At 44.5% G+C, this 13,712-nt stretch overlaps 1 protein-coding gene across 1 annotated transcript in view; it reads left to right on the top strand.

The window, feature by feature from the left end:
• The window catches only part of Vps45 (vacuolar protein sorting 45 homolog), a 63,460-nt gene that overhangs the window by 14,876 nt on the left and 34,872 nt on the right, over positions 1 to 13,712 (top strand). The window contains 5 exon segments of the mRNA XM_052179724.1: positions 84 to 218; positions 596 to 709; positions 1,457 to 1,624; positions 11,494 to 11,652; positions 12,409 to 12,516. Coding sequence (XP_052035684.1) covers positions 84 to 218; positions 596 to 709; positions 1,457 to 1,624; positions 11,494 to 11,652; positions 12,409 to 12,516 — 684 coding nt within the window.

A 13,712-nucleotide genomic window follows, 5' to 3' on the forward strand; every position in this document is an offset into this window, starting at 1 on the left:
AATATGCCATTGCTCTTGGTTCCCTAAACACTTGATATTTCCGTGTTTTGTCACTTGACAATTCTTTTGTTTTACTTCTTTAGTGGACATATCAGGCCATGGTCCATGAACTACTGGGCATAAACAACAACCGGATTGATCTGTCCAGAGTGCCAGGAATCAGCAAAGACTTAAGAGAGGTGGTCCTGTCTGCTGAGAATGATGAATTCTATGCTAATGTAGGTGCTTTAATTTTTCAGTTGTTCTTATGTAAAGTGTCGGTACTGGCTTGTGAGAATGGGACACATCGGGTCTTTGTGTGAAAGAACGGCAGGATCCCCACAGCTAGGCTACATCTCCGAGTGGCAGAGACTTGATGCTGGCCTTGGACGTGTGATCACATAGATACTGACTCCTGGCCACAGCAGCTGACTCCATTTTGGCAGCTCTGTGAGAATCCTAATGGTATCTATCACTAGTGTCCTGGCTAATATCCAGACTTGGTAATTAAAATGGAATTTGTCTTTCATATCTGTTCAAAATTCTTCTTCACTTCTTTCATAATATCCAAAACCCAGACTAGTTTTGAATTTTACTTCTGACTTCATTTTCACAGAACATGTACCTGAACTTTGCAGAGATTGGTAGCAATATAAAGAATCTCATGGAAGACTTCCAGAAGAGGAGACCAAAAGACCAGCAAAGGCTAGAGTCCATAGCAGACATGAAGGTACATCCTGCGCGGGTGGCTGGCATGTGGTACTTTAGACTGCTGATGTAGGCCTCATCTCTGCAGTATTCCAGGTCTAATTCCTCCCATGATTCTTTGCTTGTTTTTGAGTTTCATGGAAGTGGCTGGTAATTGCTCTGTAGTTCATGCCAGCCTGAAGCTCAGGCGGTCCTGACTCACCTCCCAGGTACTAGAATTCCAGATGTGGGTTAGCATGTCAGCTAGCTTCTTGTTTGTGTTGGTTTGCCCTGTTCTCTTTTGTTTTTGGTACAGTATTTATTACTATAGACCATACTGTGCCTATATAGACCTGACTAGTCTGGAACCCAAGGCAGTACTGTGCCTCAGTCCACCCAGGGCTTAAGTCACTTTGTTTAAGTTGAGAGATTTTCTGTGAGCTTTCTCTTTAATAAATAGCATGGTGATACATCCATCATAAATCACATCTCTCTTTCCATTCTCAGTTATGACTGACTTCTATAAAGACCATAAGATATGGGCCAACGTTTTCCTTTTTTGTTTGTTTGTTTGTTTGTTTGTTTTGAGACTGAGTTTCTCTGGATAGTCCAGGATGTCCTGGAACTTGGAGACTAGGCTGGCCTTAAACTCAGAGATCCACCTGCCTCTCTGCCTCTGAGTGCTGGGATCAAAGGCATGCGTCATTATGCCCAACTTAGTCTTTTTTACAAATGCCTATTTTTAGTCAGAATGTAACACCATCTTCCATTACTGTTTCTTCCATGGCAGGCCTTTGTTGAAAATTATCCACAATTCAAAAAGATGTCTGGGACTGTCTCAAAGCACGTGACAGTGGTCGGAGAACTGTCTCGGTTGGTCAGTGAGCGAAATCTGCTGGAGGTTTCAGAGGTTGAGCAAGAACTGGCCTGTCAGAATGACCATTCTAGTGCTCTTCAGGTCAGTGTAACTGCATGAGCACCTACTGTGTGGGAGTACCTACTGTGTGCAGGCACCTACTGTGTGTGGGCACTGTGCAGGGCAGAGGAAGCTGCAAAGGTGAGTAACCCTTCTTCACCAACATGGAACTCAGCTTACCACGGAGTTAGGAACACATTTAAGATGGATATCAGCCAGGTGTGGTAACCCCCAACTATAGCCCCAGCACTTATGAGCTGAGGCCGGAGAATCACAAGGGGGGAAATCACAAGCATCAGAGGGGAAAAGACTGATGTCAGAAGGCTTGCAGTTAAACCTGAATATGCAACTTAGTGAGGGAGACCCTGTCTCAAAATAAAGAAAAGATAGACAATGATGTGGCCCTATGTTCAGTTCCCAGTACCACTGAAGAGGAATTAGTTGCTAGAAATTGCTTTTCATTTCACAGACATGCTAACATACTACATATAAATGCTGTGGTGAGGATATAAATGAAGAGAAATAAATAAGACACCATCCTCCCCTCAGTGTTCACACTATAAGAAGGGAGAAAGCAATTTAAAAGAATTGTGGCTTGCAGAGATGGGTCAGAAGGTGAAGAATTCATGTTCAAGTGTGAGGTCTGAGTTCAGATCACCAGCACGCACATAAAACACTGGCATGCTGGTGTACACTTGTAACTCTTGCACTAAGAAACAAAGACAGGCAGATCATGGGGCCTAATGGCCAGCCACACACACACACACACACACACACACACACACTAAAGAGAGAGATGGAAGAAAACAACCAGGTTGTGCTATTGAAAGGAGATTGAGCTTCAGTTTTAAAAATGATGGGACTCACCAGAGGATCTTAAAAGAAATGTTATATAATCAAATCCTAACCTCAAGAAATATATAGTCTGGTTGAACAGACAAAACACATGTGTATACACACACACACACACACACACACACAAGAAAGAAATTATATAGTGCTTCTGGACACTGCTCAAGTGAGAGCTGTGATTCTGACCATAAACAGACAAGGCTCTTTGGAAGCTTCCCTCAGAGAAGGCAATGTTAGGATGGGCCGCAGGAGTGACGAGAATCGGGGGGAGGACTTCTGTCAGGAACAGCAAAGCCAAGGCACATTGGTATGCAGGAAATAATAAACACTTCAGCCCGCCAAGAGTGGGTGTGGGAGAGAACTAGGAGGTAAAACTGAGTTGGCGATCAGGAATCTCCTTAAGAACTGTGTCAGAGGAGTCTGCTCACTGAGCTAGGCAGAGACCTGGTGCGGGTCTTAGATGGAAGTCAGTGCACGGCAGGACTGTAGAAACAGTCTGTTCAGAACGCATCAGAGGGAAAAGACTGATGTCAGGAGGCGTGCAGACTTACCGAGACCGTAACAGATAGGGCAAGCCTGGGAGTCGAGAGAACAGAGGAAACAGATAGTGACACATACAAATGAGACAGGAAGAGCACATCAGAGGCGACTCCAGGGTTCCCATAGATGCTGGGATCATCCTGTCTGAATGACAGGAAACAAAAGTGACTCATCTGTACAGGGTGCCACTGGAGAGGTCGTAATTGCTGAGCCACTTACAAGGATCACATTCTCATTGATAAGGCCCCATATTCTAAAACTTAACCTTCTCCTCCTCTGCTGAATTCAGTAAAGCCACCCAGGTACACTGACACAGCACAGGCTTTGGGACTATACTGCCCTAGCTTTGGGAATATCCTTCTCACCAAAGTTTGGGGAAAATTTGCCTATATGGCAGGAATAGCAACCTCAGGTTCCTATGTTGCAATGAGGATTTGATGCGACACATAGGGTGCTTGGCGACATTGGTTCCTCACCGTTAGACATGTCCTATAAAGTGAAATCAAAGGGGAGCAGTACACCTGGGCGCACCAGTCCACCACAGGCTTTACTGGCATCTGTTAAGATTTTCTGAAAATACCAACGTCATAGTGGGAGCTGGGCGGTGGTGGCTCACGCCTGTAATCCCAGCACTCTGGGAGGCAGAGGCAGGTGGATTTCTGAGTTCGAGGCCAGCCTGGTCTACAGAGTGAGTTCCAGGACAGCCAGGGCTACACAGAGAAACCCTGTCTCGAAAAAACCAAATTCAAAAAACCAAAAAAAAACTTAAAAAGTCATAGTGCTGTTTGCTTTATATTTATATGATGTGGTCATCATCATTTTAATATTGTCCATGGTTCCTAAATCTTCACAAAGAATTCTGTTCTTAAGACTGGCATTGCTTAATTCTCAGGCAGATGGTAAATATAGGTTGAATGAGGTGTTTAGTAAAACCTGAGGGCTAACAAGGCCATGTACCCTTTCAGGCTTTCCTAGACCATGCGTGCATAACTCTTTTAGGTTTGAGACAGGGTCTCACTATATAGCCATGGCTGGCCTGGAACTTGCTATACAGAGATCCACTTGCTTCTGCCTCCCGCATGCTGGGTATCTCTTTTTCAATTCAAGTGGTACCATACTCTACAGAGAGCTGCATTTGTTTTCTCACTTAACCATATATTTAAGAGACTGTTTCGGATCAGAACCTTAGTCTTATGGCTTTTGATTTTTTTAAATTTTTTTTATTTATTTATGTTTATTCGATATATTCTTTATTTACATTTCAAATCATTTCCCCTTTTCTGGGTCCCCACTCCCCGAAAGTCCCATAAGCCCTCTTCCCTCCCCCTGTTCCCCCATCTACTCCTTCCCACTTCCCTGTTCTGGTGTTCCCCTATACTGCTACACTGAGTCTTTCCAGAACAAGGGGTCACTCCTCCGTTCTTCTTGGACATCATTTAGGCTTTTGATTTTATTTTCTTAATAATTTGCTTATTCTTTGACAAGTGCATACTTGTATATAATGAGTTTTACTCCCCTCTTTACCCTTTCATCCTCCTCCTACCCTCACCAAACTCTTTCTTCTTCCCAACAACCTTTCTCCCACTTTCCTGGCTTCTGTCCTGTCTTGCTGACTTTAGTGTTCTTGCATGAGCATAGCTTGTGAGGTCCTCGCTGGGGCTTGAGCAACTTAGCAGTAGCTACACAGCTGAAGAAAACGGCTCTGGACCTCCAACCTCAGCAACCCTTAACTACCGATAGTTCCCCAAGGAAGGATAAAGTCTCCTGAGAGCCCCTCTATCCAGGACGACATGTTAAAGGGCTCCATCTTGAATAGGTCCTGTGCAGACATGCACAAAAGACAGTGTTTCATGGCACTCTTCCTGCCCCCAGCCTGCATTCTCTCTATTTTGAACATGTTTCTCTGTGTGTGTCTGTGTGTCTGCATCCATGTCTGACATGTCTGTGGGTGCATGTGCCACAGTGTGCATGTGGAACTCAGAGGACAAGTTTGTGGAGCTGGTCCTTTCCTACTTTTTCGTGGTTCCTTGGGATCAAACTCAGGTCACCGGGTGCACAGCGAGCACCTTTGCCTGGTAAGTCACTGTGTCAGACTCCAGCTCTCACATTCTTCCCACCCCTTCTACAGTTCCAGAGCTCTGAACCTTGAAGGGGTGATATAGATATCTTCTTCAGAGTAAGCACTCAACAGATACTTAACTCACAGCACTTTGACTGGTTGTGTCTTTGCATTAGCCACCTTGGGGTTCATCTTTAATCACTGCAAGTTATCTTTTGCAAAGATATAAAATAAAACATTTAACTTAGCCAACTTACTTTAAATATCCCTATCAGTGATAGTTTATAGTTGTTTTGTTAGCCTGTTAAAAGTATCCCTGTGTTATTTCAATGAACTTGGTTTTCTGCCCCTTTCTCAATAAAAATAAAATTTTATATCTAACTGTATTTAAATTTGCATGTTTAGTGTAAATTTAGTGACTAATGTTTTCCTTCATAAAGATAGACACCTAGTAGACTTTGTTTACTGTTTGTATTTACATCTCTCTGCCATATGGAAATCAGAAGAGTAGTTACAATCCTTTTTACATGAAGCTTTAGTTTTGCTACTGTTTTTTTTAAAAAAAAGATAATTCATACTTTAAAAAACCGTGAACTTGAGCTGGAGAGCTAGATCATCAGTTAAGAGCACTGACTGCTCTTCCAGAGGTCCTGAGTTCAAATCCCAGCAACCACATGGTGGCTCACAACCATCTGTAATGAGATCTTACACCTTCTTCTGGAGTGTCTGAAAACAGCTACAGTGTATTCATATACATGAAATAAATAATTCTAAAAAATACCCAAAAAAACAAAAACTGTGAACTGTAGCCCAGGCTTGGCTGTAAGCTGTAATCCCAGGACTCGGGAGTATGAGACAAAAGGGTCGCCATGAGTTTGAGGCCAGCCTGGGCTAAGAATGAGACCTGGTCTCAAAACAAGCAAATAGAAAAGAACTCTAATTATGTGATCAGATCACTATTTTGGAACTTATATTTTTACGATTTCTTGTGTAGGGTGTTAGAGCTTTATAGTCTGCAGTAATTTGGGCTTTCCCCGACCACAAAGGAATTCTTTGCGACGTGATTTAAATAGTTCATGAAGAGAACTTTTGTTTGATGACAAGTGGATGCCTGGGGCCTGACCCCTAGATGACCTGACCTTAGATAGCATATGTCATGAAGCAAAAAACTAAGGTTCTGAATGGAGCTAGGATTTGCTCTGTTGAATAGTAAGTGTACCATGGTAAGGAAAAAAACTCATATGTCCCATTTAAAAATTAAGTATAAATTCCTTCTACTTCTAACCAATTATATACAAACTACCAGGAATTTGATTTAGGAAGAATTTCATCAGAAACAAAGTATAGCGTGCTCTCACTGAAGCACATGCATGTCCTCAGAAGGGAGTGCGTGGGTTAGGGGTGAAGATTTTCATGCTGTGAAGAGAGGGATCTTCAGAAAGCAAGCAGTCCCGCCTGCCCTGTGTCCCTACAGCACTGCTCTTCATCTGCAGGAAGTGAGCAGCTGCTCCCTGACCCGGCCAAACCTCACATCGCCCTGCTAAGGGCGCAGAGGGAAGTGAAGAGGGAGAGTCCGGTCTGGAACCTCAGAGCACTTGAGCCTTTAGTGATTTGAGTTTGGAAATGATTGTTAACTGCTCTAAACACCAGTACTTTGTCTCTAAAATGCAAGAGAATACTAGTACTTATTACATATGATGACTGTCACCAGTATGTGGAGTAATACTTAATAATGCTTGTTTTTCTTTCATTTTTGTTTGTTTTTATGTCTTTACATTTATTTATTGTATGCATGTGTGAGGGTTTGTTCTCCTTCCACCATATAGGTCCTGGGAATTGAACTCAGGCCATCAGACATGGTAGCAATCACCTTTACTACTAAGCCATCTCGTTGGCCCATGTTTGGGGTTTTTTGTTTGTTTGTTTGTTTTTTGAGGCAAGTTCTTACTCAACAGCCCAGGCTGGTCTTTAACGCGTAGTGGTCCTCTCTCAGCCTTGAAAGTGTTGGATTACAAGACTGGGCCATCCTGTGCGGCCGTGCAGCCAAGCTTGATGGCTCGTGCCTGAGAGATGGAGGCAGGATGATCAGGAGGTCAAGACCAGCTTGAGCTATAGAGTAAGTTTGAGGCCAGCCTGGGCTGTCGGAGGCCTGAACGCTGATGTAGGGATGTTACCCACAGTTAGTGAGGTCAGACACTGCCCATTTTCTACCATTTTCCCATAGATCCCCAGCACGCCAGCACTCGATCCCAGCCTGCTAGATGAGAGTGGTTTTACCACAAGGGCTTGTCCTAGTCTGTTGGCTCCATTGTTATTCACTATGTTGCACAGCACGGAGTGGGGAGGGACTCCAGAAGTAAACCAGGGAGGGGGTCTCAGGAACCACTGAGTTCATCTGTAACCTGTCCATGACTGGATAGTTGGTCATAGGGAATAAGTTCTGAAAGAAGAAAACAGAGAGTTACCCTGACAGCCTGTTAGCCTTTAACAATAGAAAATGCTCAAGGTCTCAGAAAGAGCCATTTTCTCCTTATGTTTTGAAGGGAGGGCGTATTAACTCCTTTTTGAAACTTGACCTCTAAAAGCAGTGTGTTAGCTTTGCTTTACCTGTTTCTGGATTGTACCTATGGAATATCATAATACAAAGAGTTTTTGTTTTCTTTCATTTTGTTTTTAACCTCCCATCCTTATTTATTTGTTTACTCTGTATGTGTTGTGGGAGAAGGGTTGTCAGAGAACAATCTGTGGGACTTGGTTCTCTCCTTCTACCATGTGGGTTCCAGAGATCAAATTTAGATTATCCAGCTTGGAGGTAAGCATGTTTGTCCATTGAGCCGTATCACTGACAGAATACTAAAGTCCCCTTTTAGTCAAGAGTCTCACTGTGCAGTCCAGGCTGACCTAGAACTTACAGAGGTCTGTCTGCCTCCATCTCCCCAATCCTGACCCCCTAAGTACACAGTGGTTTCCTGGTTTGCTCTCCATTCGCCCATTGGTATGTGGTCCTTTTTTCTCTTCATAGTGGCAAGACTTGGGAATCATAGTGAGAAAAGAAAATCAGACATTGACCACACAAATCCGTTAGGTTTCTAACAAATAAGTACCCCATTAAGACACCCCTCTAACTCTTTCTCCTCTTTGCTGGTTCGTACCCTGGTTTGATCTCTATGAGTCTTAGGCCACCATTAGTCAGATGGGCAAGCCCAGTACCCAAGGGTAGTAAGTAGTTCAAATGGAGTCAAAGGATAACATGGGGTCAGGGCAAACCAAGTGCCCTGCTTTCTCAGGGATGACAGCGGAAAGAGAAGCAGGAGAAGCTTGAGCCCAGACATTTTTTTCCTAAGAGAATAGCTGCCTAACAGGACAGAGGAGGCACAGACTTGGGAAACAGTGTAAGGAGGGCCTGAGCCATGTTCATGAAGGGACAGCAAAGTCCAGCCAGGAAGTCTGAGGCCAGTCTCAAATCTTCAGGAAGAGAGTGACGGGGCTCAAGCACTCGGGGCGGTAGTTAGAAAGGAAGTGGACAGGAAGGGCACAGCCCATCTCTGCAAACAGTCTGTTCCACACTAATGTCCACCCGCAGTCTCGAGGGCACTTCAGACTTATGTAAAGTACAGTGGTGGCATAGACAGAAATTAGGAGACTAAAATTAAAAGGGGGTGACTTCAAGGGTAGGAAGTGAGACATTGTGTCTGCAGAGGAGTGACAGTTAGAGTCCCAGGTGGGATTTCACAATGTTTTAAATTTTCTGGATTGATTAAGAAGGGGCAGGAGTGGTCCGAACAGAGAGAAAGAACGAGGGAAGGGGGGAGAGAGAGCTCACATACATATACCTATCTGATAGAGTATGTCCTAAAATGTCTTTTCATTGTGATAGAAAATATTAGACCATTTTAGCAGATGTCCTCCATGGGCTATTCTGTGGGTATTCTGTAGAAAAGTTACAACAAAAGAAAAAATTAAGGAAATTCTTTTGAATATGATGTCTAAGTGAATTTCTTCTCCCTTTTTGACCCCTTAAGAATGATGATAAACATTAACCCAGGGAAACAACAGTAGTGATCCCTCTCAGAGAACTTTCTAGAAGAGCTTCCCCGTGTAATCCCTGTGCCTGTGCATCGCGGAAGTCTTGCACATTGGGTGTGGCTGCTGGAAAGTGCTGGGAGCACGTTGTCAGGGCTCACTCTTCCTTGGGATCTATAAGGTCTGCGAGAAGGCTACACAGTAAAGTGCTGCACGCTCCTAACTATTGTGCCCAGGACCAGTGCCTTTGGGTGGCTTTGCTACTTTGTCCCATTTCTCCCTCTGGATCTCACGTCCCTGCTGATAGCAGCTCTGCCTCAGCCTCCCGCCCACTCAGCTTTAGTGCCTCCCACTGCTCGCTGCCTCCTTTATGGAGACTTCCCTGACTCCTCTGCAGCCATAAGCACCTTCTCTTCTGCCCCTACTCCTCCGCCACTGACAGCGACCTTTCAACTTTTGGGATTTGTTGATGACGATAAAATGCTTACATAACACTGCGCATTGCTCTTGAAAATCTTGCACCCTATAAAACTTGCTGGGCACAGATTAAAGCTGGGGGAAAGGATTAGAAGCTGACCATTTAAAGTCAAACTTATAAAAACCAGAAAGCTGTCTAACTTTGTAATTGGAACATTGATAATAACAGGCCAGGCCAGATGCGGCAGCTCACTTGGAGTCCCAACACTGGAAGGGGCGTCCATGAGCAGTCCCTCAAGTCCACATAGCCAGGGCTAGCAAGTGCCAGACCCATCTGGACGATAGGGTGAGGCCTGCCACAAGAAGCCAACATACTAAATAAAGTGAGACCGTCACAGTTCACTCACCAGCATTTGCACGTGGGAAGAAATCAGCCCATGTCTGCGGTCTTACGCTTGGAGTTCATATTTTCTTTAGGCTCTAAGGTCTTAAAAAATGTTTGCTTTTGCTGGGCGGTGGTGGCGCACGCCTTTAATCCCAGCACTTGGGTGGCAGAGGCAGGTGGATTTCTGAGTTTGAGGCCAGCCTGGTCTACAGAGTGAGTTCCAGGACAGCTGAGACTACACAGAGAAACCCTGTCTCAAAAAACCAAAAAGAAAAAAAAAAAGAAAAAAGAAAAAAAGTTTGCTTTTTATAGAGATTACTTTTTTCAAGTGAAGATACCAGCAAAAGTTGTCTTCATCAGTCAGTTTGGGGTTTTGTATTCTGTTTTGTTTTCTTTTTGTTTGATCCTAATGAAATATCTGTGCATCCTCATGTGCCTTGCGCTTTCCCAGGTACTCAGCATGGTGGGAAGTGGGCCAGCTCCTAACGCCAGGCAGCTGTAGACTCCTTGCAGAAAGCCTCTGTGTAGGATGGCTGGCTCTTCTTTTGTGGATGTGGTGGCACTGTGTCCTCTTTAATCATGTAGCCTAGCCTGTCCATGCTGAAATTTGATGTATGAGCCAATATGTCTTCTGTGTTAGCTGATACATGGCCACATGTTTCAGTCTTGCAAAGCTAAAGTACTTTGAAGCAACATGCTCTGTGCCAGAGTGGCTTATGTTCGTCTCATCCCCCAATGAGTCTGTGAACTCAGGGAAGACAGAGATTGACTCAGACACATCAGTGTTCTCCCAGCAGTGCCTGGCTGGTGCCTTCCGGGGCCTAAAATGTGTTCTTGGCTTAAGATATGTGCTATATAATAAATACAGATATGTGCTGTATAATAAATACAGATATGTGCTGTATAATAAATACAGATATGTGCTATATAATAAATACAGATATGTGCTGTATAATAAATACAGATATGTGCTGTATAATAAATACAGATATGTGCTGTATAATAAATACAGATATGTGCTGTATAGTAAATACAGATATGTGCTGTATAATAAATACAGATATGTGCTGTATAGTAAATACAGACATGTGCCATGCAAGAAGGCCCTTAATGTAAGGCTGAGAGAGTCCAGGCATGACTGGTTCTGTCCCTTTGCTTCCAGCGCCTGCCTCTTAGATCAGAAGTTCTCCATTTTAGACATGACATGCTTTCACAGCCATCCTGAGACATGTTGTAACCTCTGGTGTTTCTTGGGGATTAAGTTGGGCCCATGTAAGTCTGCCAGCTTGTTTCTACTAGGATACAACAGGATGGCCAACACTAAGAGAAAGACGTCTCTAACCAGAAACTGGTTGTTTCTGTGCGCTGTATCGACTGAAGTGGAAGTAGTCTGCGCTCCTTACACCACCAAGGAGATGACTCAGGAAAGGCAAGAGAAACAAACGGTGGCTGACTTCTCTCTCCTAGAGCTACTACACTGGGATCTAGTCCTAGTGAGCTCTTTCACTGAATAAGAAGCAGTTGCCTGCTGTAGTTGAAACAGGACAGTGTGTGTGTCCGCTGAGATGTGTCTCCACCACTTACACAGGAGCCCACTCAAGTGAAAGTGTCAATACTGGTTCTGTCTTTCTTCAGAACGTGAAGAGACTCCTGCAGAATCCGAAAGTCACAGAATTTGATGCAGCTCGCCTGGTGATGCTTTATGCTCTACATTACGAGCGCCACAGCAGCAACAGCCTGCCAGGCCTCATAGTGGACCTCAGGAGTAAAGGCGTTGCTGACAAGTATCGGAAGGTACCCTGGCGTGTGCTTATTGTGATAGAGGTGATGGAGGTGGTCGCACTCCGGGAAGCCTCCCCTAAGGCCCTCCTGTCTCGGCCTCCCAGATGCAGGGCTACTGCCATGTTCTGGCTTGCTAAAATTCTTCCCAGGGGGAGATTTAGGCAATGTCTACCTGCCCCTTCCTCCTGTGATCCCAACAACAAAACCAGTTATGGTTCTGCATAGTTTATTGGGGTTCCTGGCAGAGCACAGGTGAGGGGTGTGGGTGCACTTTCCTCCACCTGGAAAGCCTTTACCCAGCAGGGATGAGTGCTTCCCAGACTGCAGAGATAGTGTTCCCCTTCTCTAGTCCCCCTCCCTGTGTTCTCTTGCCCCTTCCTGATGCCATATGCCATTAAGACAAAGCTGTGTACAGCAGGTGGTAAGGAGCAGCTGGATCATCTGCTGGGGTGGGGCACAGGCGAGGGCCTGTGAGGACTCTAGCAAGGGCACAGCTGAGCTCCCTAACGGCAGTTGCTTGGCTCAGTGAACACTCATTCACAGCATAGCACAAACCCCAATTCCAAATTTATATAGTAAGCCCAAAGCCCAGGGGCCAAGTCTGTTATAGTCTTAGCCCCAACAAAAGATAAATTATACTGTTTATTTACAAGGTGCATAGTTCCATCTTCTCGTGTCTTCATTGCGCTGATAAAGTTATTTTTTTTATGAAATGAGCTTCCTGGTTCCTAAGCAACAAAAAGTTGTTTTTCTTTTTTTCTTTTCCAGCTTGTGTCTGCAGTTGTTGAATACGGCGGTAAGCGAGTTAGAGGAAGTGACCTCTTCAGTCCCAAGGACGCCGTGGCTATTACCAAACAGTTTCTCAAAGGACTGAAGGTAAAGCCTTCATCTGAGCGTGAGCGATATGATCCTAACAATATATTCTGGATTGTAGAGCTATGTCCACCCAGTGAAACCACAGCAGACAATCTCTTGAAATGTTGCCTGTGTGCTGCAGTGTGCTTGCACAGGGCCAGGGAGCTGAGCGGGGCGTGATGGGACACTTCCAGAGAGTGTGAGCAGTTCTGCCAGTCACAGCTCTTTTTCCCATGTTTGTAATTTAAAATTTATTAAGTGCTCTCTCTCTCTCTCTCTCTCTCTCTCTCTCTCTCTCTCTCTCTCTCTGTGTGTGTGTGTGTGTGTGTGTGTGTGTGTGTGGTGGTGGTGGTAGTGGTGGTTTGGTAGGTTTTGTTTTTGAGGAGTCTCACGTAGAGCAGGCTGGTTTCAAACTCACTATGTAGCCAAGGATGACCTTGAACTTATAATCCTCCAGCTCCCAAGTTCTGGGTGTACACCACTACAGCAAGTTTACGCTGTGCTGGGAACGGAATTCCAGGCTCTGTGCATAAGCAGTCTGCAGCTGAGCTGCATCTCCAGCCCACAAGCTTCTCTTTGAAGAAAATTAAAGAGAAAGCACAGCTATCTGTTGTGTTTGGAAGTCAGTCACACAGTCGGAAGACAACACTAACAGTGGCTCACTTTCCCCCTTACTAGTGAAGTCTTGCCCACAGTTAAGATGGTCTTTCCATATAAACATAATCAAGGTAGTGCCTTACAGGTGTGCCTAGGTATCCATCTAGAGGTAATTCTAGAGTCTGTGGGGTTGACATTCCCTCATGGGCTCTACCAGGCCAGCTTTTACTTGGCAGACAGCTTTCCTCACGGCCCTCACGTTGGTGGGCCGGGCACCTTGCCGGCGGAGCTGCCCCTCTAGCCCTAGCCTGTTCTTACAGTTTCATCTTACTTTTCATGCATTTCCTGATGCTTTTCTACTTCTATGGCTTACCAGCTTACACAGCCCTTTCTTTTTTTGTCAATTCTCACAAAAGAATGAGATTCAGAGAACATAGACGATTCCAGATTTTTAAATTCCTTGAAAAGCTTATTGAAATCATATTGAAAATAACTAGCCTTAATTCAGTACTTTTTAAAAAATTAGTACTTTCATAAGATTGGAACAATTTTGTCAAATTAAAATAATTTTTACATATCCTAAAGTTCTAGACGGGGAGATGGTTCACTTGGTGCAGTGA

Source organism: Apodemus sylvaticus, chromosome 4 (genome assembly GCF_947179515.1).
Source record: "Apodemus sylvaticus chromosome 4, mApoSyl1.1, whole genome shotgun sequence".
NCBI classification, from domain to species: Eukaryota; Metazoa; Chordata; class Mammalia; order Rodentia; family Muridae; genus Apodemus; species Apodemus sylvaticus.